This window comes from Saimiri boliviensis, chromosome 17, assembly GCF_048565385.1.
Source record: "Saimiri boliviensis isolate mSaiBol1 chromosome 17, mSaiBol1.pri, whole genome shotgun sequence".
NCBI lineage: Eukaryota > Metazoa > Chordata > Mammalia > Primates > Cebidae > Saimiri > Saimiri boliviensis.
This window is the reverse complement of record NC_133465.1, coordinates 55,222,516-55,247,849: the sequence shown is the minus strand read 5'-3', so window position 1 is coordinate 55,247,849 and position 25,334 is coordinate 55,222,516. Positions and strand designations below refer to the sequence as shown.

Sequence of the window (25,334 nt, the reverse complement as noted above, 5' to 3'; positions counted from 1 at the left end):
AACTCAATTCCAGGAGGACAAAAGTCTTAACTGTGAAAGGTAAAACTATAATAATTTTAGAAGATAAGATAGAAGAATATAGCTTTCTTAACCACACAGAAAGCAATAACTATAAATTAAAGGATTTATAAATTCAACTACTTTAAAAATAAGAACCTCTGTTTATCAAATGCACTACAGAGAGAGTGAAGAAAATGAGAAAAGGTATAAATACAACCAACCAAGGACTGTTATATATCCAGAACATATAAAGAATTACCCCAAATCAGCCAGGCATGGTGGCTCACACCTGTAATCCTAGCACTTTGGGATGCTGAGGCGGGCGGATTGCCTGAGCTTAGGTGTTCAAGACCAGCCTGGGCAACATGGTGAAACCCCATCTCTATTTTAAAAAAAAAGAAAAGAGAATTACTACAAATCATGAAAAAAAACAAAATCCAGATCAGTAGAGAAAAGGACCAACAGGCCAGGCACGGTGAGGTCAGGAGTTTTGAGACCAGCCTGGCCATCATTGGGAAACCCCATTTCTACTAAAAATAGAAACATTAGCCTGGTGTGGTGGTGTACGCCTGTAATCCCAGCTGCTTGGGAGACTGAGGTAAGAGACTTGCTTGAACCCAGGAAGCAGAGGTTGCAATGAGCCAAGATATACCACTGCACTCCAGCCTAGGCAATAGACTCCATCTCGAAAAAAGTAAAGAAAAAAGGACATAACAAACATTATGAAGAAAGAAGAGATCTGGGTGTCCCAAATTCCAAAAAACTGCTGAACTTTATTAGTAATGAAAGAAATACATATTAAAACCATATGCTTAAGAGATGGTACAAATTTAAATGTCCAACAAAACCAGGAGTTAGCAAAGACACAGAGCAGAAAGAATTCTCTTGGACAGCTGATGGGCGTATCAGTCGGTTAAGCCATTTTGGAAACCTCCTGGATGTTTTCTAGTACAGTTGAAGCTGTGCATGCCCAAGGTCCCAGTATACCTTCTAGATATATCCCTTGGTCATGTGAGCCCCAAGGTACATGGCATGAATTCTCATAGCAGCATTGTTCCTAAGAGTCAAAAACCAAGAACAACCCTGATGTCTATCAAAATCAGTTAGACAGATAAATTGTAGTGTATTTCTACATCAATAAAAATGAACAGACTTCAACCACACAGAACTATGCAGATGATTCTCACAAATATATAATGATCGGCTAAAGAAGAAAGTAGCTATCCAAAAAAATACATGTTGTAAGATTCAGAAATAGGCAAAACTAAGCTATTTTGTGTCGGGATACAGAGCTGCTGCATTGCCTGCCTGGAGGGGGCACCATTCCCATTGTATTCTTTGTGAATATTGCTCCTGAAGTTGTGAACCTCAGTGGCCCTATATATATACCTAAGATACATACCAAAGTAAGAATGAAATACAATGTTATCAAAATGAGGATAGTGCTCACCTCTAGGGGATAGGGAGGGAATTGAGATCTGGGTGAGTCACATGGGAGCTTCTAGCACATTGGCAATGGTGACCAGAGTGATGGTTTTATAGGTGTTTACTTTATGATTTTTAAATTATACTTGGTGTTTTGTGGATTTTTGTTCATAAAAAATGTATTTTAGAAAAACGAGTCAATAAGCTTTGAGGAACTCGCACATATATGGAGCTTACCTAGTACCTGGACTTTGCGCCACCAGTTTTGGTCTTTGGGAGTTTAGGGGAAGGTTTTTACTTTTGCTTTCCGGTTCTCCACCATATTCCTGGATATTCAAGGTTTCTAGTTTAATTAAAGTTCTGGACAGAAGAGACAGTGCCTACAGAGTTTTAAATTTCTAGACCCCATTTTGGTAACTGCTCAGACCTTAATGATCCTCCTTATTTGGTGTTTGCATTACGTATCTAAAACCCTAAGCTTTTTACACTTTAGCACACACATACCTCATAGGTAATTTGGTACATATTGAAAGACGAAATTCAGGAGACCTGAGTTCCTCCTTTTATCTCACCTTTAAGTTGGGCAGAGTACTTGACCTTTTTTTTTTTTTTTTGAGACGGAGCTTCGCTCTTGTTACCCAGGCTGGAGTGCAATGGCACGATCTCGGCTCACCGCAGCCTCTGACTCCTGGATTCAAGAAATTCTGCTGCCTCAGCCTCCTGAGCAGCTGGGACCACAGGCACATGCCACCATGCCCAGCCAATTTTTGTATTTTTAGTAGAGACAGGGTTTTACCACATTTACCAGGATGGTCTCGATCTCTTGACCTCATGATCCACCCACTTTGGCCTCCCAAAGTGCTGGGATTATGGGCGTGAGTCACCGCGCCCAGCCAGTACTTGACCTTTCTAACTTGAGTTTCTTAGTTGGGAATAAAAGTAATAGGCCAGGTGCGGTGGCTCACACCTGTAATCCCAGCATTTTGGGAGGCTGAGGTGGGTGGATCATGAGGCCAAGAGTTCAAGACCATCCTGGTCAATGTGGTGAAACCCCGTCTCTACTAAAAATACAAAAATTGCCGGGCCGGGCGCGGTGGCTCATGCCTATAATCCCAGCACTTTGGGAGGCCGAGGCGGGTGGATCACGAGGTCAGGAAATCGAGACCATCCTGGTCAACATGGTGAAACCCTGTCTCTACTAAAAATACAAAAAATTAGCTGGACATGGTGGTGCGTGCCTGTAATCTCAGCTACTCAGGATGCTGAGGCAGGAGAATTGCCTGAACTCAAGAGGCGGAGGTTGCGGTGAGCCAAGATCGCGCCATTGCATTCCAGCCTGGGTAACAAGAGCGAAACTCCGTCTAAAAAAAAAAAAAAAAAAAAATTGCCTGGGCATGGTGGTGCGTGCCTGTGGTCCCAGCTGCTCGGGAGGCTGAGGCAGGACAATTGCTTAAACCCGAGAGGCAGAGGTTGCAGTGAGCCAAGATCTCACCACTGCACTCCAGCCTGCGTGGCAGAGCGAGACTTCGTCTTAAAAAAAAAGAGTAATATTTTCTCTGCCTATCCCACAAAGTCACAAGTCCATTGTGAGACTCAAATGAGGCAATATATATGAAGATGCTTTCTTAATTATAAAATATGAATATAAGATTATTTAAAATCAGAATTTTGTGGGGACCTTAGTCATTCAATATTTTATGGATTAGAAAACTTGGATCTGGAGAAACAGTGTTGTTTGTGGACACATAACTGGCTGTGGACAGATAACCATTGGGAGAGTTGAACTGGAACTCTAGATGTTGATGTTTTTCCTACTAAGCAACGTAAATATTCTTACTTTCGCTTACCTAAATTTCTGCTGGTGCCATTCAAATACGCATTTTCATTATATTAAAGGATCGTTACACATAAAAATGCTATACATACAGATTGATGCTTTGAACACTGTTAACATATTGTGGTTTTTTTTATTTTTTTTTTCTTTCATTCTTTTTTTTTTTCTTTTTTCTTTTTTAGCTGCAATTCAAGATGATACATGTTGTGTTTTTTCCACAGGGTGGCAATCAAGGTTTGACAGTAGTAATTCAAGGACAAGGTCAAACTACTGGACAGTTGCAGTTGATACCTCAAGGGGTGACTGTACTCCCAGGCCCAGGCCAGCAGCTAATGCAAGCTGCAATGCCAAATGGTACTGTTCAGCGATTCCTCTTTACCCCATTGGCAACTACAGCCACCACAGCCAGCACCACCACCACCACTGTTTCCACGACAGCAGCAGGTAGAGCTGTGGGTTTATCAGAAATGTCGGATGTTACTACTACACGTTGCTGGGTAACAGAGGCCAACAGTAGAACCAGTATTTACCCTTGGAAGGATATGGCTCAAGCCAGTAAGCTCAACAGTTGACATAGTCAGCCTACAGCGTCTCGAAGCTTATAACCTATTCTTACAGACTCCCTGTTACCACCACCCTCTCCCTCCCATTAAAAAAGAGGGAAAGAAAAAAAAGAAAGGGGTCAAAAATAATGGTTATCTTGGAATTGTGCCCACACTTAAACTCCTTGCCAGGCCTTGTAGGTGCTGATTGAGTCGTGGAGGTGATCTCAGGGAGGGTGGGTAAATCCAGTTGATGACGTGAAATTGAGAGTAGGTCCAGAACCGCATTTTTGGCCTTCTGCTGCAAGTCATTATAACTAACTGCCACCACATCATGGGAGAAAAGTGAGACTTGACAGTTAGCCTGGGCCAGGTGACCTAGCTAATTTCCAGAGACTACACTTCAGAAGCCAGCTCTCTGGAGAGTTAGGAGGGTTTACAGGGGATAGCCAAGAAACAGGCCCAGGCGCCCCAGTTTAGGAGAGTCCTGCCCTAAGCATGTCCAGATGGAGCATTTCAAAGGCATAGACCTTCTGTATCAAAATACCAAAATTCTCAACTTTATTTTACTCTATTTGTTTTGAGACAGGGTCTTGCTCTGTCGCCCAGGCTGAAGTGAAGTAGCACCATTACTGCTCACTGCAGCCTTGACCTCCTGGACTCAAGCAATCCTCCTACCTCAGCCTCCCAGGTAGCTGGGACTATAGGCATGCTCCACTATGCCCAGATTATTTTTTCTACTTTTTTGTTTTTGTGTAGAGATGGGGTCTCACTATGTTGTTCAAGAAGTCCTCCCACCTCAGCTTCCCAAAGTGCACTGTGCCTGGCCAAAATTCTGTAGAAAATCCCCTTCAGATTCTTCTTTAATCACAGTCTTATGTTCTAGAGTAATAGAAATGGTTCGTCTTTCCTTTTCACAGGTACAGGTGAACAAAGACAAAGTAAATTGTCACCCCAGACGCAGGTACATCAAGACAAAACCCCGCCAACAGCTCAGTCATCAAGTGTGGGTCCGGCAGAAGCCCAGCCACAGACTGCTCAGCCTTCAGCTCAGCCCCAGCCCCAAACCCAGCCCCAGTCCCCAGCTCAGCCTGAAGTTCAGACTCAGCCTGAAGTTCAGACCCAAACAACTGTTGCATCCCATGTCCCTTCTGAAGCACAACCCACCCAAGCACAGTCATCCAAACCCCAAGTTGCAGCACAGTCTCAGCCTCAAAGTAATGTCCAAGGACAGTCTCCTGTTCGTGTCCAGAGTCCATCACAGACTCGAATACGTCCATCAACTCCATCCCAAGTGTCTCCTGGACAACAATCCCAGGTTCAGACTACAACCTCACAACCGATTCCAATTCAACCACATACATCTCTTCAGATACCTTCCCAAGGCCAGCCACAATCACAACCCCAGGTACAGTCTTCAACTCAAACTCTTTCATCAGGACAAACTTTAAATCAAGTTACTGTTTCATCCCCATCCCGTCCTCAGCTACAGACACAGCAGCCACAGCCCCAAGTCATTGCTGTGCCTCAGCTGCAACAACAAGTCCAGGTTCTCTCTCAGATCCAGTCACAGGTTGTGGCTCAGATACAGGCTCAGCAAAGTGGTGTGCCCCAGCAAATCAAACTCCAGTTACCTATCCAAATTCAGCAAAGCAGTGCTGTGCAGACTCACCAGATTCAGAATGTGGTTACAGTGCAGGCAGCCAGTGTGCAAGAGCAGTTGCAAAGGGTTCAGCAACTCAGGGATCAGCAGCAAAAGAAGAAACAGCAACAGATAGAAATTAAGCGTGAACACACCCTCCAAGCTTCTAATCAAAGTGAAATCATTCAGAAACAGGTAAAGTTATTAAGTAAAAGCAGCATGTTCAGTAGCTTGAATTATTGTGCTGTGCAGTAGACTTAGTGTTTGGTTGTGTTAGGTTTCCTAAATGAGACAAAGTCATTAATGTTTAAATTCAGAAGAAACACTGAATTGACCAAACAAAATATTGAATGACTGCTGTGGTGTGGAACTCTTCACTGGATATGTATAACAGTTAGTGCTTATGAGGAATGACCTGTATTTTGGGAGGACTAAGATGGGAAGAATGGAGTTACAAGCTTTAATCATTAACGTAAAACTTGAGGGTTTAACTAAGTTTTAAAGCCACTTCAGACATTATAGCAATTCCTTTGAAGTTACTCGAAGTTGTCATTCCTTAGTTTGCATGAAGACTGTGCAAATTTGGACAGATTAAACTCATTTGCATTTCTGGTCACACCTTTGTAAAAAAGTGGCATCATTCAGCAACATCTTGCAATGAATGGCATATTAGTGAAATAAAGCAATTTAGATGGGTTAGAATCAGTCTACTAAAATGAAGTCATACATAAAACATTTGATAACGTTCCCGGCAGAAACCATCTTTTCATCTACCTGTAGCTTGCTTCGCTTAGCACTAGGCAGGATTTTTGAGTGTGGAGTTCAACTGTTACCAAGTTGTGAGACCTTCATTCGGTTCCTAGACCTCCCATTCACAGTCTGTGAAACTCACTTATTCCTCCTTAGCTATAGCGTCTTAAAACCCTTCTCTTTCCAGCCACACAAGATTATTGCAATGATTAAATGAGGTAATATATATAGAAGCACTTTTTGAACAGCAGATGTAAGGTGATACTCTTATGAAAGTGATGGTCATATGTATTATATTTAAATGTACTATTACCTAGCTCTACTGTGTATCTGTAAATTGAGAATTACTACATACACTGTCTATCCCCTCATCTTTGTATAGGGAAGACAAGGGACAGTTCTTTAAAATTAATTCCTGGGAAGAAAGCGTAATGTTAAAAATATGGCCTTTGGAGGAAGATAGACAGGTTAAAATTTCAGCTGTATTACTTATTGTTTCTCAAACAAGGTGGTTAATTTCCTTATATCTCTGTATCTTGTTTATAAAATGATTGCTATGGTTCAGTATTGTTACAAGGAATAAATGAGGTAATGTCAAGTGCTTAGCCTAGCACAGTACTCAGCAGATGGTAAGCACCCAGGCCATCTAGTAGCTGCTAATTTTATTTATGTTACGATATAAAATTCTTAGTTTCTTTAAAAAAACACATTTATGTGCTCAAATTTCTACTGTTGTTATCTGTGCACTAACCTGTGGTCATTATAAAATATGCGCTTTGGATCTATTCTGTCCTGAAGGTGGTGATGAAGCATAATGCTGTAATAGAACATTTAAAACAGAAAAAGAGCATGACTCCAGCTGAAAGAGAAGAGAATCAAAGGTAGGGGAGATGCAGGATCTTCTTGTCTGTCCGTCTCTTCTCTTTATCGTGCACACGCACAGAGTTCTGAGTTTGTACTTGTTTGTCTTGATTGAAGTTTATTAAATGAGAACACCTGGCACTAATAGTTCCTTATAACTGGTTTGAACCACTCTTGAAGTTTTCCTGTCACAGAAAGTTTGTGTCTCATCTGTAGAGGCATAGAAGAATCATGTCTTAAGCCTTTCAAAACGAAACACCCAGCATTACATAGGTTGTATATTTTTCTCTAGAATGATTGTCTGTAACCAGGTGATGAAGTATATTTTGGATAAGATAGATAAAGAAGAAAAACAGGCAGCAAAAAAACGGAAGCGGGAAGAGAGCGTGGAGCAGAAACGTAGCAAGCAGAATGCCACTAAACTGTCAGCACTGCTCTTCAAGCACAAAGAGCAGCTCAGAGCCGAGATCCTGAAGAAGAGAGCACTCCTGGACAAGGACCTGCAAATCGAGGTGCAGGTGAGGGGCCGTGTCCTTTCCCTCCGGGTCGAGTATTTAGCGTCTGAGGCTCTTTTTTCCCTTGCCTTTTTAATAAGGTTTAAAATTTCAGTACGTTTTCTGGAATTTACATTTGTGTGCATGAAGAACAGTGAGATGCATGTGTCTTAAGAAACAAGTCAGAGCTTTTATAACTAAATGTATATTGTATTCTCCAAACTAGGGACTCTGAGAGGTTAGTCTCTTGATTGAAATGTAGAATTCCGAGAAGAGCTTTTCATGTCTATGACATAGTCTGGCCAAAAGTAATCAGGAATAGAATTTCATGAAAAAAATACAGAGACTATGAAGTAACATTGAAAGAAGGAAACATAACATGTCCATTAAATAAGACAAATTTCACCAGGACGAGGTGGCTCACTCTTGTACTCCCTCCCAGCACTTTGGGAGGCCAAGATAGGCAGATGACTTGAGCCCAGGACTAGCCTGGCCAACATGGCGAGACTTCATCTCTACAAAAAATGAAAAAGCCAGGTGTGGTGGCAGACACCTGTGGTCCCAGCTACTCGGGAGGCTGAGGCAGGAGGATCACCTGAGCCTAGCAGGTTGAAGCTGCAGTCAGCCCTGATGGTACCACTGCACTGCAGCCTGGGCAACAGAGCAAGATCCTGTCTCAAAAAAAAAGAAAAAAGAAATAAAAATTTCTTCCTTGACTTGTAAATGATTCTGTAGATACTGCTAACCTGCTTTCTAGAGGAATTTATTAAAAAATAAAAGTAGGCTGGCTATGGGGGCTCATGCCTGTAATCCCAGCACTTTGGGAAGCCAAGGTGGGCAGACCATTTGAGCCCAGGAGTTCAAGATCAGCCTAGGCAACATGGCGAAACCCCATCTCTACAAAAAATATAAAATTAGCCAGGCGTGGTGGCATACACCTGTAGTTCCAGCTACTTGGGAGGCTAAGGCAGGAGGATCACTTGAACCTGGAAGGCAGAAGTTGTAGCGAGCCTTCATCGTACCACTGCACTCCAGCCTGGGGAACAGAGTAAGATTCTGTCTCCAAAAAAAAAAAAAATAGAGTAGACATCTACTTATACATACACACATATATATATGTATACACACACACACACACACACACACACACACATATAATTTATACATAACTACACAGCTTTTTAAAAGAGAAGTAGGCCAAATCAAACATTTCAAGGTCGGGCGCAGCAGCTCATGCATGTAATCCCAGCACCTGGGTGGCCAAGGCAGGTAGATCACCTGAGGTCAAGAGTTCAAGAACAGCCTAGCTAACATGGTGAAATCCATCCCTATGAAAAAATACAAAAATTAGCCAGGCATGGTGGCAGGTGCCTGTAATCCCAGCTTCTTGGGAGCTGAGGCAGGGAGAATTGCTTGAACCCGAGAGGTGGAGGTTGCAGTGAGCTGAGATTGTGCCACTGCACTCCAGCCTGGGCAACAGAACAAGATTCCATCTCAAAAAATAAATAAGTAAAACATTTCATAACATGTCTTAAACATTTTAAGAAGGCATGAAGTAGGCCAGGCATGGTGGCTTGTACCTGTAATCCCTGCACTTTGGGAGGCTGAGGCAGATAGATCACTTGAGCTCAGGCTGAGGCTGCAGTGAGCCGAAATCATGCCATTGCACTCCAGCCTGGGTGACAGAGTGAGAGTGTCTCAAAAAAAAAAAAAAAAACCCTGAGAAATAGTAAGAAAATATTAATCAAACCAACAATCAACATTATCTATCTTAGAGACATTAGAGATCTTCCTGTTAAAGTCAGAAACCCCAAGTATGCCAACAATCAACATTGTTACTTAGCATATCTGGAAGTTCTGGCTAATGTGCTAAGCCAAGAAAAAGAAACCATAGACAAAAAATTGAGAAAAGAAGACAACATTGTTTTTATGTGTGATAAGGTTATTACATCAAAACCCCAAGAGAGTAATTTACAATTGAAGCCTGGGGACAGTGGCTCACAGCTGTAATCCCAGCACTTTGGGAGGCCAAGGCAGGCAGATCATTTGCAGTCAGGAGCTTGAGACCAGCCTGACCAACATGGCAAAACCCTGTCTCTACTAAAAATACAAAAAAAAATTAGCCAGGGCCGGGCGCGGTGGCTCAAGCCTGTAATCCCAGCACTTTGGGAGGCCGAGGCGGGTGGATCACCAGGTCGAGAGATCGAGACCATCCTGGTCAACATGGTGAAACCCCGTCTCTACTAAAAATACAAAAAATTAGCTGGGCATGGTGGCGTGTGCCTGTAATCCCAGCCACTCAGGAGGCTAAGGCAGGAGAATTGCCTGAATCCAGGAGGCGGAGGTTGCGGTGAGCCAAGATCGCGCCATTGCACTCCAGCCTGGGTAACAAGAGTGAAACTCCGCCTCGAAAAAAAAAAAAAAAAATTAGCCAGGCATGGTGGCAGGTACATGTAGTCCCAGCTACTTGGGAGGCTGAGGCAGGAGAAACGCTTGAACCTGGGAGGCAGAGGTTACAACGAACTAAGATCACGCCACTGCACTCCAGCCTGGGTGACAGAGTGAGACTCAGTCTCAAAAAAAATTATAATTCAGCAACACAGTCAGTTACAAGATAAACATTGAACCCACCTCCGAGGTTCAAGCAATTCTCCTGCCTCAGCTCCTGAGTTGCTGAGATTACAGGCTTGTGCCACCACGTCTGGCTAACTTTTTGTATTTTTAGTAGAGTCAGAGTTTCACCCTGTTACTACCCAAGCTGGTCTTGAACTCCTGGCCTCAAGTGATCCTCCCTCCTCAGCCTCCCCAAGAGCTGGGATTACAGGCATGAGCCACCATGCCCAGCCAACAGGCTTCATTTTTTATAGCAGTTTTTTGTTTGTTTGTTTGTTTTTGCAGAAAAGCAATTTATTAGGCAGAGAGAGAAAGAAAAGTAGGGAGAGAGAGAAAGCCAGCTCCCACATTGTCGTGGGAGGGGATCCCAGAGAGGGAAATCCCTTTTAGAGCAGTTTTACGTGCAGAATGTACAGTTCTCATATTATTCCTCCCCCACTGACACACAATTTTCCCTATTATTAACATTAGCATGGCACATTTGTTAGAATTAATGAGCCAATATTACTAACTGAAGTTCATAGTTTACATTAAGCTTCACTTTTCGTGTTCTATGGACTTGGCAAATCCCAAATGTACCATATTCATCGTCACAGTATCATTCATAATAGTTACACTGCCCTAACAATCCTGTGTGCCACCTTCTTATTCCTCCTCCTCCCTCCATGCCAGTCTTTTTGATAAAATAATTTGTTTTTTAATAAAGCTTATACTTCATTACATCTTTGAATATATTAAAGTTTTTGTCAGATTGTTCTTTTTTTTTTTTTTTTTTTTTTTTGAGACGGAGTCTTGCTCTGTAACCCAGGCTGGAGTGCAATGGCTCAATCTCTGCTCACAGCAGCCTCCTCCTCCCAGGTTCAAGTGATTCTCCAGCCTCAGCCTCCTGAGTAGAGGGAATTACAGGTACCCACCCACCACCGTGGTCAGCTAATTTTTGTATTTTTCATTCAGAGTGAATTCAGATTAGACCATTGATTTTATTGGCTTTTTTTTTTTTTTTTTTTTTTTTTTTGAGAAGCAGGGTCTTGTTCTGTTTCCCAGGCTGGAGTGCAGTGGTACAGCCACAGCCCACTGCAGCCTCCTCCTACCCAGATCAGTTAGCCCTTCAGCCTCAGCCTCCCAAGTAGCTGGGACTACAGGTGCGTGCCATGCTACCATGTCTGTCTAATTTTGGTTTTTGTTGTTGTCATTTTTTTTGTAGAGACAAGGTTTTGCCATGTTACCAGGCTGGTCTCAAACTCCTGGGCTCAAACAAGTGATCCTCCTGCCTCAGCCTCCCAGAGTGCTGGGATTACAGGTGTGAGCCACCATGCTTGGCCCTGTTTGTCTTTCTTCATATTACATGTTTTCATTTTTAAACATTTGAGTTTTGCAAGCTTATTTTGAGTGAGAAGAGTTTGTTTTTGTTTTCTCTCCTGAAGCCCAATGTAGCCCAACAGGGAGCCAGCTCTTATCCCCGCCTCATAAACAGCATATTAGTCTAAATTTCTCTTTTTTATATTTTACTCTCACTTGTATGTTTTTGAAGGGAGAGGGAGGATCAAAATGTGTGCCCCCTATACCATCTTGGTTTTCCCAAAATCCATTCTATGATGTTATAAATATATGAACTTGGAAATGAAACTCAAGGGTTTCCCTAGGAAGTTGTTCAGTCTTTCTCTTTAAATAGAGAAGAGCTGTTGAATCATTTGTCACACTGCTTCTCTTTTGACTTTATTTTTTTTTAATTTATTTATTTTTTGAGACAGAGTTTCGCTCTTGTTACCCAGGCTGGAGTACAATGGCGCGATCTCGGCTCACCGCAACCTCTGCCTCCTGGGTTCAAGCAATTCTCCTGCCTCAGCCTCCTGAGTAGCTGGGATTACAGGCACGTGCCACCATGCCCAGCTAATTTTTTGTATTTTTAGTAGAGATGGGGTTTCACTATGTTGACCAGGATGGTCTCGATCTCCTGACCTCGTGATCCACCCGCCTCGGTCTCCCAAAGTGCTGGGATTACAGGCGTGAGCCACCGTGCCCAGCCCCTCTCTTTTGACTTTATAAGACTAGATAGTCTCTAGGCAGAGAAACAGATTCCTTAAACCAGGGCCATTGAGGTTTATTTGATAAAATGTTTGTGATATGTTTAAAAGTTTCCTGAGAGGCTGGGCGCAGTGGCTCAAGCCTGTAATCCCAGCACTTTGGGAGGCCGAGGCGGGTGGATCACGAGGTCAAGAGATCGAGACCATCCTGGTCAACATGGTAAAACCCCGTCTCTACTAAAAATACAAAAAATTAGCTGGGCATGGTGGCGTGTGCCTGTAATCCCAGCTACTCAGGAGGCTGAGGCAGGAGAATTGCCTGAACCCAGGAGGCGGAGGTTGCGGTGAGCCGAGATTGCGCCATTGCACTCCAGCCTGGGCAACAAGAGCGAAACTCTGTCTCAAAAAAAAAATTTTTTTTTTAATGCAAAAATTAGCCAGGCATGGTAGCAGGCGCCTGTAATCTTAGCTACCTGGGAAGCTGAGGAAAGAGACTCGCTTGAACCCGGAAGGAAGAAGTTGCAGTGAGCTGAGATTGCAGCACTGCATAACAGAGTGAGACTCCATCTCAAAACAAAAAACGATAGCTTCAGAGATTCACTTAAATTATCATTTATACACCAGGAGAGGTATGGCTCACATCCGTAATCCCAGCACTCTGGAAGGCTGAGGTAGGCAGATCACTTGAGGACAGGATTTTGAGACCAGCCTAGGCAACATGACAAAACCCTGTTTTTATAAAAAAGAATTCACAGGCCGGGCGCGGTGGCTCAAGCCTGTAATCCCAGCACTTTGGGAGGCCGAGACGGGTGGATCACGAGGTCAAGAGATCGAGACCATCCTGGTCAACATGGTGAAACCCCGTCTCTACTAAAGGTGCAAAAAATTAGCTGGGCATGGTGGCGTGTGTCTGTAATCCCAGCTACTCAGGAGGCTGAGGCAGGAGAATTGCCTGAACCCAGGAGGCGGAGGTTGCGGTGAGCCGAGATTGCGCCATTGCACTCCAGCCTGGGTAACAAGAGCGAAACTCCGTCTGAAAAAAAAAAAAAAAAAAAAAGATCGAGACCATCCTGGTCAACATGGTGAAACCCCGTCTCTACTAAAAATACAAAAAATTAGCTGGGCATGGTGGCGCATGCCTGTAATCCCAGCTACTCAGGAGGCTGAGGCAGGAGAATTGCCTGAACCCAGGAGGCGGAGGTTGCGGTGAGCCAAGAATGCGCCATTGCACTCCAGCCTGGGGCAACAAGAGCGAAACTCCGTCTCAAAAAAAAAAAAAAGAGAGAATTCACTGGGTGTTGTGATACACACCCGTAGTCTCTGCTACTTGGCAAGCTGGAGGCAGGGGGATTGCTTGAGCTTGGGAGGTTGAGGCTGCAATGAGCCATGATAGCACCACTGCACTCCAGCCTGGGCGATCAAGTGAGGCCTATCTCCAAAAGTTTTTTTGTTCTGTTTCATTTTGTTTTAGGCAGGCTCTCACTTTGTCATCTACGTTGGAGCACAGTGGTGGCATCACAGCTCACTGAAGTCTTGACCTCCCAGGCTTAAGGGATCTTCCCACCTCAGCCTTCCAAGTAGCTGGCACTACAGGCGTGCGCCACCACACCTGGCTAATTTTTGTATTTTTAGTAGAGATGGGGTTTCGCCCTGTTGGCCAGGCTGGTCACTTGAGCTTAGGAGTTAAGTGACCTGGACAGCACAGCAAGACTCCAGAACTCAAGTGGTCCTCCAGCCTCAGCCCCCCAAAGTGCTGGGATACAGGTGTGAGCCACTGTGCTGGGCGAATTTTTTTTTTTTTTTTTTTTTTTTTTTTTTTTTTGAGACGGAGTTTCGCTCTTGTTACCCAGGCTGGAGTGCAATGGCACGATCTCGGCTCACCGCAACCTCCGCCTCCTGGGTTCAAGCAATTCTCCTGCCTCAGCCTCCTGAGTAGCTGGGATTACAGGCACGCGCCACTATGCCCAGCTAATTTTTTGTATTTTTAGTAGAGACGGGGTTTCACCACGTTGACCAGGATGGTCTCGATCTCTCGACCTCGTGATCCACCCGCCTCGGCCTCCCAAAGTGCTGGGATTACAGGCTTGAGCCACCGCGCCCGGCCTGAATTTTTTTAAAGAAGGAAAAATAAAATGAATTCAGTCCTTCATTTAAAAAAAAAAAGGCCGGGCACGGTGGCTCAAGCCTGTAATCCCAGCACTTTGGGAGGCCGAGGCGGGTGGATCACGAAGTCAAGAGATCGAGACCATCCTGGTCAACATGGTGAAACTCCGTCTCTACTAAAAACACACACAAAAAAATTAGCTGGGCATGGTGGCGCATGCCTGTAATCCCAGCTACTCAGGAGGCCGAGGCAGGAGAATTGCCTGAACCCAGGAGGCGGAGGTTGCGGTGAGCCGAGATCGCGCCATTGCACTCCAGCCTGGGTAACAAGAGTGAAACTCCGTCTCAAAAAAAAAAAAAAAAAAAAAAAAAAACTTTAAAGGAAATGTGGGCTAAGTTATTTTCCTGAGAGACTATAAAATTTAGGAAGAAAAATAATCACAATGAAATGTTTTGGGACTATTTTTGGTATTTTAAATTATTGTAGAAATTTATAAACGTGTCAGATTTTGACCAGGCGCAGTGGCTCACACCTGTAATCCCAGCACTTTTGGGAGGCCAAGGTGGGTGGATCACCTAAAGTCAGGAGTTCAAGACCAGCCTAGCCAACATGGTGAAACTATCTCTAAAAGAGTTTTTAAAAATGTTTTTAAGTCAGATTTTTAAAAATATTCTTAGGCCGGGCGCGGTGGCTCAAGCTTGTAATCCCAGCACTTTGGGAGGCCGAGGCGGGTGGATCACGAGGTCGAGAGATCGAGACCATCCTGGTCAACATGGTGAAACCCTGTCTCTACTAAAAATACAAAAAATTAGCTGGGGATGGTGGCCCGCGCCTGTAGTCCTAGCTACTCGGGAGGCTGAGGTAGGAGAATTGCTTGAATCCAGGAGGCAGAGGTTACGGTGAGCCAAAATCGTGCCATTGCACTCCAACCTGGGTAACAAGAGCGAAACTCCATCTCAAAATATGTGTGTGTGTGTGTGTGTGTGTGTGTGTGTGTGTGTGTGTGTGTGTGTATTCTTATGGCCGGGTGCAAGTGTCTCATTCCTGCCTGTTAGCCCAACACTTTGAGAGGCCAAGGCAGGCAGATCACTTGAGCTCAGGAGTTAAGTTACCTTGGCAACACAGCAAGAGTCCATCTCTACAAAAAAAAAAAAATGTACAGGGCATGGTGGTGAGCACCTGTAGCTACTTGAAGGGGTTGAGGCGAGAGGATCATTTGAGCCTGGCAGGTCATAGCTGCAGCAAGCCGTGTTTGTATCACTGCAGTCCAGGGTGACAAAGTAAGACACTGTCTCCAGTAAGAAAGACTCCTAGTCATAGCTATGATTTCTTTATACCAAATATATTTGTGGATGCCAATCACAATGGGTTTGCCCCTAGGGTGATACAGTTTGATCATTTCCAAGAGTAAGTTTTACTACTATATAGCAAAGGAGGTGTGCTTAAAAAGTATGGCAAAATGCATATTGAGAAAATAATATGTTGGCCAGACACAGGAGGCTCACACCTGTAATCTCAGCACTTTGGGAGTCCAAGGTGGGTCACCTGAGGTCAGGAGATCGAGACCAGTCTGGCCAACATGGTGAAACTACACCTCTACCAAAAATACAAAAATTAGCTGAGCTTGGTGGCACATGCCTGTGGTCCTAGATACTTAGGAGGCCGAGGTGGGATGATCACTTGAGCCTGAGAGATGAAGGATACACTGAGCCAAGATTGTACCATTGCACTCCAACCTGGGTGACAGAGTGAGACCCAGTCTCAAAAGAAAAAGGAAAAACAGAAGGCAGTAAAGAAGCCAGCCAAAACCAAGATGGCAATGAAAGCGACTTCTGGTAGTCCTCACTGCTCATTAAAACTTTTTTTTTTTTTTTTTTTTTTTTGAGAGGGAGTCTCACTCTGTCACCCAGCTGGAGTGCAGTGGCACGATCTCAGCTCACAGCAACCTCTGCCTCCCTCCCAGGTTCAAACAGTTCTCCTGCCTCACTCAGCCTCCTGTGTAGCTGGGATTGCAGGCACACGCCACCATGCCCAGCTAATTTTTGTATTTTTAGTAGAGATGGGGTTTTACCATGTTGGCCAGCATGTTCTCAATCTCCTGACCTCATAACTTGCCTACTTTGGCCTTCCAGAGTGCTGGGATTACAGGAGCATGCCACTATGTCCAGCTAATTTTTGTATTTTTAGTAGAGACGGGGTTTCACCTTGTTAGCGAGAATGGTCTCAATCTCTCACCCTTGTGATCCACTGCCTTGGCCTCCCAAAGTGCTGAGATTACAGGCATGAGCCACCACAGCAGGCCTAAAACTTTTTTTTAAAATGTATGAAAAGAGGCCGGGCACGGAGCTACTTGGGAGACTGAAGCAGGAGAATCGCCTGAACCCAGGAGGCAGAGGTTGCAGTGAGCCGAGATTGCACCACTGGACTCCAGCCTGGCAACAGAGCAAGACTCTATCTCAAAGACAAACAAAAAACCTGAAAGTTCCATGTCCTAGGAAATTCCTCAGGCCCAGACAAACAAGAAAGTCGGTCCAAATAAAAATTAAGGCCAGGGGCGGTGGCTCATACCTACAAGGCCAGCACTTTGGAAGGCCGATTCGGGAGGATCATAAGGTCAGGAGTTCGAGACCAGCCTGACCAACATGGTGAAACCCTGTCTCTACTAAAAATACAAAAATGAGCTGGGCATGGTAGCATGTACCTTTAATTCCAGCTACTCAGGAGGCAGTTGCACAAGAATCACTTGAACCTAGGAGGTAGAGGTTGCAGTGAGCCAAGATCACGCCACTGCACTCCAGCCTGGGTGACAGAGCCAAGACTCTGTCTCAAAAAAAAAAAAAAAAAATACAAAAATTGTTTTAAATTGTGATTATTTTCCAAAACTTGGCCAAGCACAGTGTGACACCTGTAATCTCAGCACTTTGGGAGACCGAGGCAGGTGGATCACCTCAGGTCAGGAATTCAAGAACAACCTGACCTACGTGGAGAAACCCCATCTCTACTAAAAATACAAAAATTGACCGGGCGTGGTAACACATGCCTGTAATCTCAGCACTTTAGGAGGCCAAGGCAGGTGGATCACCTGAGGTCAGGAGTTGGAGACAAGCCTGGCCAACGTAGTGAAACTCCGTCTCTACTGAAAATATAAAAGATTAGCTGGGCATAGAGGCCCGAGTCTATAATCCCAGCTACTCGGGAGTTGGAGGTAGCGGTGGGTTGAAATCACAGCATTGCACTCCAACTTGGGCAAAACTCCATCTCCAAAAAAAAGGAAGTATTTTTTTTTTACAAAAGAAATTAGTATGTTACGTTGCCCAACTCTCCCTCCAGTCTGAAATTCTAGACATAGCATCATAATAAACAAGGCAACTCTGCCTCTTTTCTGCTTTTACTGGTCAGACTACATTGTGAGTCTCAAAGTCATAATGTAGTCTAGTCCAATCACACTGTAAGAACAGAGAGCAAGAGCAAGTAGAAGAAAGCAGCCAGTGGTGAGGATACTTAAAATAACCTTCTGAGCAAACACAGAGAGAACCCCGGTGGGACAGGGGCAAGCCAGGAGGGACGTTCTAACCACTTCATTCTTTCATTCAGCTCTCCTTTGAAGGTAACTAACAGCTTTCTAGTTGTTGTTACATAATCTTCATTTTTTGTTTCTAATTGTCTTAGTTGGGTTTAAGTTACAAGAAAACTCTTGTTTGGAACTAAGTAAAACTCTCTCACTCAAGGTGCAATTTGAGTATTAAGAAAAAAAAAAGGCCGGGCGCGGTGGCTCAAGCCTGTAATCCCAGCACTTTGGGAGGCCGAGGCGGGTGGATCACGAGGTCGAGAGATCGAGACCAACCTGGTCAACATGGTGAAACCCCGTCTCTACTAAAAATACAAAAAATTAGCTGGGCATGGTGGCGCGTGCCTGTAATCCCAGCTACTCAGGAGGCTGAGGCAGGAGAATTGCCTGAACCCAGGAGGCGGAGGTTGCGGTGAGCCGAGATCACGCCATTGCACTCCAGCCTGGGTGACAAGAACAAAACTCAGTCTCAAAAAAAAAAAAAAAAAAAAAAAGAAAAAAAAAAAACTCTCACATTAGGCTGAACTGTGGAAACTACTTCGACAGGAGTGGGTAATGTACCATTTTCTGGCCAGATCACACATTTACATGACTCTAATGACAGTCTTGTATTGTCTTTAATTGACGACAGGAAGAGCTGAAGAGAGACCTGAAAATTAAGAAAGAAAAAGACCTGATGCAGGTGGCTCAAGCCACAACAGTACCTGCACCCTGCCCCCCAGTGACGGCAGCTCCTCCAGCCCCTCCAGCCCTTCCACCTTCACCTCCCCCTCAACCTGCTGTGCAACACACAGGCCTCCTATCCACGCCCACCTTACCTGCTGCTTCCCAGAAGAGGAAGCGGGAAGAGGAAAAAGACTCAAGCTCAAAGTCCAAGAAGAAGAAAATGATCTCTACTACCTCAAAGGAAACTAAGAAGGACACAAAGCTTTACTGTATCTGTAAAACGCCTTATGATGAATCTAAGTGAGTAGATCTTTTTGAGCTCTAGTTTTTTGTCTTGAAAGTTTAGCTGTGAAATTGACAGTTTTGAAGACAATGAATATTTTGGGAGTGATATAAATGAAAATATTAAATTTAAGAGTAATGTTTCATCCATGGTCCTGCATGTGATATTCTTACCCTTGACGCTAGTAAAGTAAAATTTGCTATTTCACGTGTTTGTGATTGTCCTTTGTTATATTCTTTTCTGTCAAAAACAAGCTTTCTGTTGCTCCTTTGTTTTCCCCTCTTCCCTCTGAATTAACTCCAAATCTATAAGTAATTGATGTCTGGAGAAGGAGGTGTCATACTGTTTCCCAGAATGGAGAGCATCCTTTCTGGGATCTGTTAAAAGTACTGTGAATACATGAAATCCTGGAAACCATTTGAACATGAATGGGCTGAGGTTTTGAACCTGAGTGGTTCGGTTTCTTAATTGTTTTGTTTTAAGTAGTTCTGTTTTTTATATTAAAATACTGCAACTCAATATTTTTGTCAAAGTTTCCACTTTCTTATCAGAGACAAAAGCCAGAAAAATGCAACAAGTGTTCCTTTTCCCCATTCCTCAAGCGTAACGCCCAACAATTTGGCAGCTGGAAGCAGTTTTTGACAGTTGTGACTTGTATTTGGTCATATAAACAAGACTATAGAGGCACTAAAACATAAATGTAGTTTCGTTTTTTTGATCTTTACTATCATTTTACAAAACGTTTAACTTCTACTTTGAACGTTAAAATATAGGCCAGCTTTTTAAAACCACAATTAACCACCGTATTTTTTACAGCACCAAAAAGTTTGATTGTGCTTTAAAAAATAATCATTTAGAATCAATTCATTAGAATTAGGAATGCTTAATACCTACCTTAAGTGGATACCTGATTGATTGCTAAAATAAAATTCTGGTCTCTTCAATGATGTTCAAGTTGCAACATTAAAGCTGCTTTGGTGGTGCTATCTAAATGATCATCTGTTTGCAAATGCTGAATGAAAACTCTTTGTTGGTAGATTGAGCTGTGTGTTGAATTAAACACAGATCACTTAAGGCATCTTTGCTTTTCATTCTTACTTCATTGGAAATTGCACATAATGTAAACAGTAGAACCCTGTTAGGTGATTTTTTCCTCAGTTTAATACAAGTGTGCCTCACTTTAAGCAAAATATACTAATTGACTTTGATTTCTGAAAGAGGAGTTTGCTTACTTTTCTTTTTCAGTTAAAAAGATTTCCTTACCTAATTTCTTTAAATAACAAGGGTTCTTTGGCCTGTTAAGAGTATTCAGATCACAGAAATTCATTTCACACACCACTTCTTTGAAATGCCTGCATTGCATAAAATGAGGCACACATGTACCCGTGCCCACTGCATTGTGATCGCCTCATTATTTTGTGGTTATTTTATGTTTTTCATTTTGTCATTATTAACATTTTAGTATGCCAGGTTCATTCACTCTCCCTATTTTAGTTGAGATGAGTTAGTGTTTTTAAGGAGTAGTTCGTAATCTCTTGTCCCAAACTAGGCTGGTCTGGGAATCCAGTGAAAGTGAGTGACTAAAAATTGAAATTCAAGTCCTGAACATCCTTTCAGAACACAGCCTATCACCCAGTGGACATAACACACAAAGTACCTTAGAAGTCCCCACCTGTGGCAGTGAAAATCATGTGAGAGTCATAGTTCAAAAGAAAAAAGTGCAGGGCACCATGGCTCATACCTATAATGTAAGCACTCTGGGAGGCCGAGGCAGAGGATCACCTGAGCCGAGGTGTTTGAGACCAGTCTGGGCAACATAAAGAGGCCCTGTTCTCTACAAAAAATTGGCTGGGTGCAGTGGCTCATGCCTGTAATCCCAGCACTGTGGGAGGCTTAAGTGGACGGATCACCTGAGGTCAGGAGTTCAAGGCCAGCCTGGCCAATATGGTGAAATCCTGTCTCTACTAAAAATACAAAAATTAGCCAGGTGTGGTGGCACACACCTGTAATCCCAGCTTCTCCGGAGGCCAAGGCAGGAGAATCGCTTGAACCCAAGAGACGGAGGTTGCAGTGAGCTGAGATTTCGACACTGCACTCCAGCCTAGGAGACAGAGCAAGGCTCCATCAAAAAAAAAAAAAAAAAGCTGGGCCTGGTGGTGCACACCTATAGTCCCAACTACTTGGGAGGCTGAGGTGGGAGGATCACATGAGCCTGGGAGGTCCAGGCTGCATGGGGTCGTCATCCTGCCCCTGCTCTACAGCCTGGGCTCTACAGCAAGACACTGTCTCAAAACGAAAAAAGTTAGTGGTAACAGGATAAACTACATAACCATATATTATCCCTTCACATTCATGAAGCAGGTCAATTTGAAGCTTGAGGACGACTTCCATTCCTCTAGGTGAATCTACCAAGAAGTGCCTTGGTAGAACTAAGTGCCAATGGTTATCAGCAAGGCCAGTCTGCTTCCCTGTGATTCATGGTAATTCTCACTATGACTTTGACATGGCGTTCCTGCACAGTGCCTTGTCAACACTTGTAGACACACTGTGTAAGCATTTGTTACATTTACTTTTCCTTTTGTCATTAGAGGTCTTTTATGACAGAGGCCACTCTGCACTCCACAGTTACACACTTGTACAGCTCCATCTTACCAAACACTGTAGAACCCACAGGTTTTAGATGACTGTCCTGGCATTGTTCTCCACACCGGGTCCCTGGTGTTGAATTGAAACGGCTTCTTCCAAGGTCCTTGCCCGTTAACCAGGCCACTGTCCATATTGTCACAAACATTATATTAACTGAAAAACTGGCCCATGCCATAATTCATTATGAGAGATTATTTTTAATTAGATTAGACTTCATTGTTTATTCAGCAAATCTGGTAGAGATTGAATTGCTATGTGTAACTTTCTTAGTTCTCTTCATATCATATTTTGACCATTTATCTTCTACACCTGGCTGACCTGCATGTTCTTGTAGTGTAACTTCTACTTGGTGTTTGCGCTTTGCTTTGTTTTCAAATTTAAATTGTGAGATACATTTTCAAACCTATCTAAGAAATAGCCCTGATATTGAAATGGCTTCTGTGGAATAGGTTTGACAGATGTAAGTCTTTGATTCTTTGGCTTTGGTTTTTGTGCCTGTTACAGTTTTACACACATTCATTCAGAGGAAGACATTACCATCAGTGTTTTGTTTCTTTTTTCAAATTCTAGTATGTTTTTAAAGACCCATATTTCACTAAGCAGTGTACTTGTTGAAACTGATGTGAGTGACTTTATGTTTCCACACGTGATAGAGCGTCAGCTACTGGAGTTTGCCAGGGGTAGAATGGTGGTATTCAGGAATGTTTAGCTGACTCATTGCAGGAAGTTACCCTGTAAAAAAAAGTGAATCAAGGCAGGGAAGACAGATTTAAGTACCATGCAGCTCAAAATGACAATTACATTGTCATTTTCGTTGTGAATACTTTTAGGTTCTATATTGGCTGTGATCTTTGTACTAACTGGTATCATGGAGAATGTGTTGGCATCACAGAAAAGGAGGCTAAGAAAATGGATGTGTACATCTGTAATGATTGTAAACGGGCACAAGAGGGCAGCAGTGAGGAATTGTACTGTATCTGCAGAACACCTTATGATGAGTCACAGTGAGTTCCGATAAGAGCATCATATTTAATAATTTAGGAAGCCAAATTGCTCTGACTGGTTACTTATTTATTTTAAAATAAAAAGCAGATTTTTTTTCTACATTGATTATACACTTACATTACAAATTCCTTTTCAATTTTTTTTTCTCTTTTTCCTTCTTTACCTACCCTTCAAAATTTATCTTGCTTCATAGTGAATGTTTGAGACACGTTGGGGAAATGTGGTTTAATGGTAGATTTGATTCTTCAATATGTAACATAGAAATTAATGAGATTAAAATAGCCTGACTTGTTTGGACTTTATCAGTGTTTGAAATGGTGCTGTATTATAGGTTAGAAAAAACACTAATTTGGGTACAAGCTCTGAGACTATTGTTAGCTTGTAGGAATTTGAACTCCCATACGATACAGTACTAGTTGAAAGATTTTTGGCTTTGTTTTCAGCTTTAAAATCAATTAAATGTTTTATATTTATTTTTGAATTGGTTCTCCAATATTACACAGTGTTCTTACAAATCTTTTTACTGCTTGTTCTTAACATCAAAAATACTAAATTAATGTACTGGAATGTCAATCTTGAAAGTATTAAAATCATACTACTAAAACTATTTTACATCCCAGGGTTTAGCAAGTTTTCAGGTGCATGCTTTATTATAAGGAACATCATCCCATCTGTTTTCAACTCACATTTCCGTTTCGGATCTTGCAGATTTTATATTGGCTGTGATCGGTGTCAGAATTGGTACCATGGGCGCTGCGTTGGCATCTTGCAAAGTGAGGCAGAGCTCATTGATGAGTATGTCTGTCCACAGTGCCAGTCAACAGAGGATGCCATGACAGTGCTCACGCCACTAACAGAGAAGGATTATGAGGGGTTGAAGAGGGTGCTCCGTTCCTTACAGGTGAGAGACCCCTCTGTGTGCAGCATTTGAAAATAAAATCAACCACCATAAGTTTGGAAGCATTTCTAGGATTTCAAGTTTCCAATCTTAGAGTGATTATTTACTGACTCCTAGCTAGTCTAGTGAGTGCCTAACGCACTTCAGTTCTTCACGTACCAGTGTCCTGAGCTTTGCCATATCTCCACACAAACTCAGTTTATCTAACACACATAGGAGTTTTCAAGTGACTCACTTATTTATACATTTGATTTTTAAAGAAACTTCCTCTCACGCCCATGGATTGAGAAATAGTTTGCTTAGATTATACTTATTCTTTTCCTTATGAAAAACAGAAAGGGGAGGCCGGGCGCGGTGGCTCAAGCCTGTAATCCCAGCACTTTGGGAGGCCGAGGCGGGTGGATCACGAGATCGAGAGATCGAGACCATCCTGGTCAACATGGTGAAACCCCGTCTCTACTAAAAATACAAAAAATTAGCTGGGCATGGTGGCACGTGCCTGTAATCTCAGCTACTCAGGAGGGTGAGGCAGGAGAATTGCCTGAACCCAGGAGGCAGAGGTTGCGGTGAGCCGAGATCGCGCCATTGCACTCCAGCCTGGGTAACAAGAGCGAAACTCCGTCTCAAAAAAAAAAAAAAAGAAAGAAAGAAAAACAGAAAGGGGGCCGAGCACAGTAGCTCACACCTGTAATCCCATCACTTTGGGAGGCTAAAGCAGGCAGATCACGAGGTCAGGAGTTTGAGACCAGACTGGCCAACATGGTGAAACCCTGTCTCTACTAGAAATACAAAAAAATTAGTTGGACATGGTGGTGCACACCTGTAATCCCAGCTATTAGGGAGGCTGAGGCAGGATAATCACTTGAACCCAGGAGGCAGAGGCAGCAGTGAGCCAAGATGGAGCCACAGCACTCCAGCTCAGGCAACAGTATGAGACCCCATCTCAAAAAAGAAAAGAAAAGAAAAAAATAAAGAAAATAAAGAAAAACAGGATGGGGATGGTTTGCAGGATTAGCAAGTGATAGAGATGTATTTAAGACATCGAAGGCCAGTGTAGGCCGGGCATAGTGCCTCACACTTGTAATCCCAGCACTTTGGGAGGCCAAAGTGGGCGGATCACAAGGTCACGGGTTCCAGATCACCCTGACCAACATGGTGAAACCCTGTTTCTAGTAAAAATACATAAATTGGCCGGGCATGGTGGCACATACCTGTAATCTCAGCTACTCACCAGGCTGAGGCAGGAAAATCACTTGAACCCAGGAGGCAGAGGTTGCAGTGAGCCGAGATTGCACCATTGCACTCCAGGCTGTGTGACAGCAAGACTCCATCTCAAGGGGAAAAAATAAAAAAAGAAGGCCGGTGTGCTGTTCACACCTATAATCAGCACTTTGGGAGGCCAAGGCAGGGGATCACTTGCATCAACAAGTTAGAGACCAACCTGGGCAACAAAGTAAGACCCCATCTCTGAAAACGTATATTTAAAAAAATTACCTTGGCATGTTGGCACACACTTGTAATCCCAGCTACTCGGGAGACTGAGGTGAGAGGATCACTTGAGCAGTGAGCTATGATCATGCCACTCCACTCCAGCCTGGGTGACAGAGCAAGACCCTGTCTCCAAAAAAATGGGGGAAATAAGAGGTTATAGTGCAATGGATTGAAACTTTCTTGGCCAGGCGAGGTGGCTCACGCCTGTAATCCAAGCACTTTGGAGGCCAAGATGGGCAGATCACCTGAGGTCGGGAGTTCAAGACCAGCCTGACCAACATGGTGAGACCCCATCTTTAAAAAAAAAAAAAAAAGAAAGAAACTTTCTCCTATTGTTACCGTAATCACAAGAATTGAAGTAACTGAAAAGAGAATAGTCATCTCAATGTGTGGCTCAGTATCATTTAGCATCGTATCTCTGCCACCTCATCATAACCAGCTGTGGTAATGACTTCACACTTTGAACCCATCCCACCTGTTGACAGATG

The 25,334-nt window shown here is 43.3% G+C and overlaps 1 protein-coding gene across 21 annotated transcripts in view; it reads left to right on the top strand.

Annotated features, from left to right (window-relative positions):
• Positions 1-25,334, top strand: part of BPTF (bromodomain PHD finger transcription factor) — a 162,474-nt gene that overhangs the window by 114,941 nt on the left and 22,199 nt on the right. For 8 of the 21 annotated variants that reach the window (XM_074388868.1, XM_074388865.1, XM_074388866.1 and 5 more), the window contains 7 exons: positions 3,481-3,814; positions 4,722-5,638; positions 6,992-7,074; positions 7,347-7,572; positions 18,489-18,823; positions 22,283-22,456; positions 23,166-23,358. In XM_074388868.1, coding sequence (XP_074244969.1) covers positions 3,481-3,814; positions 4,722-5,638; positions 6,992-7,074; positions 7,347-7,572; positions 18,489-18,823; positions 22,283-22,456; positions 23,166-23,358 — 2,262 coding nt within the window. The remainder of the gene's footprint in view (positions 1-3,480; positions 3,815-4,721; positions 5,639-6,991; positions 7,075-7,346; positions 7,573-18,488; positions 18,824-22,282; positions 22,457-23,165; positions 23,359-25,334) is intronic. The other 13 variants (XM_039475823.2, XM_074388870.1, XM_039475819.2 and 10 more) reach the window with 6 other exon arrangements.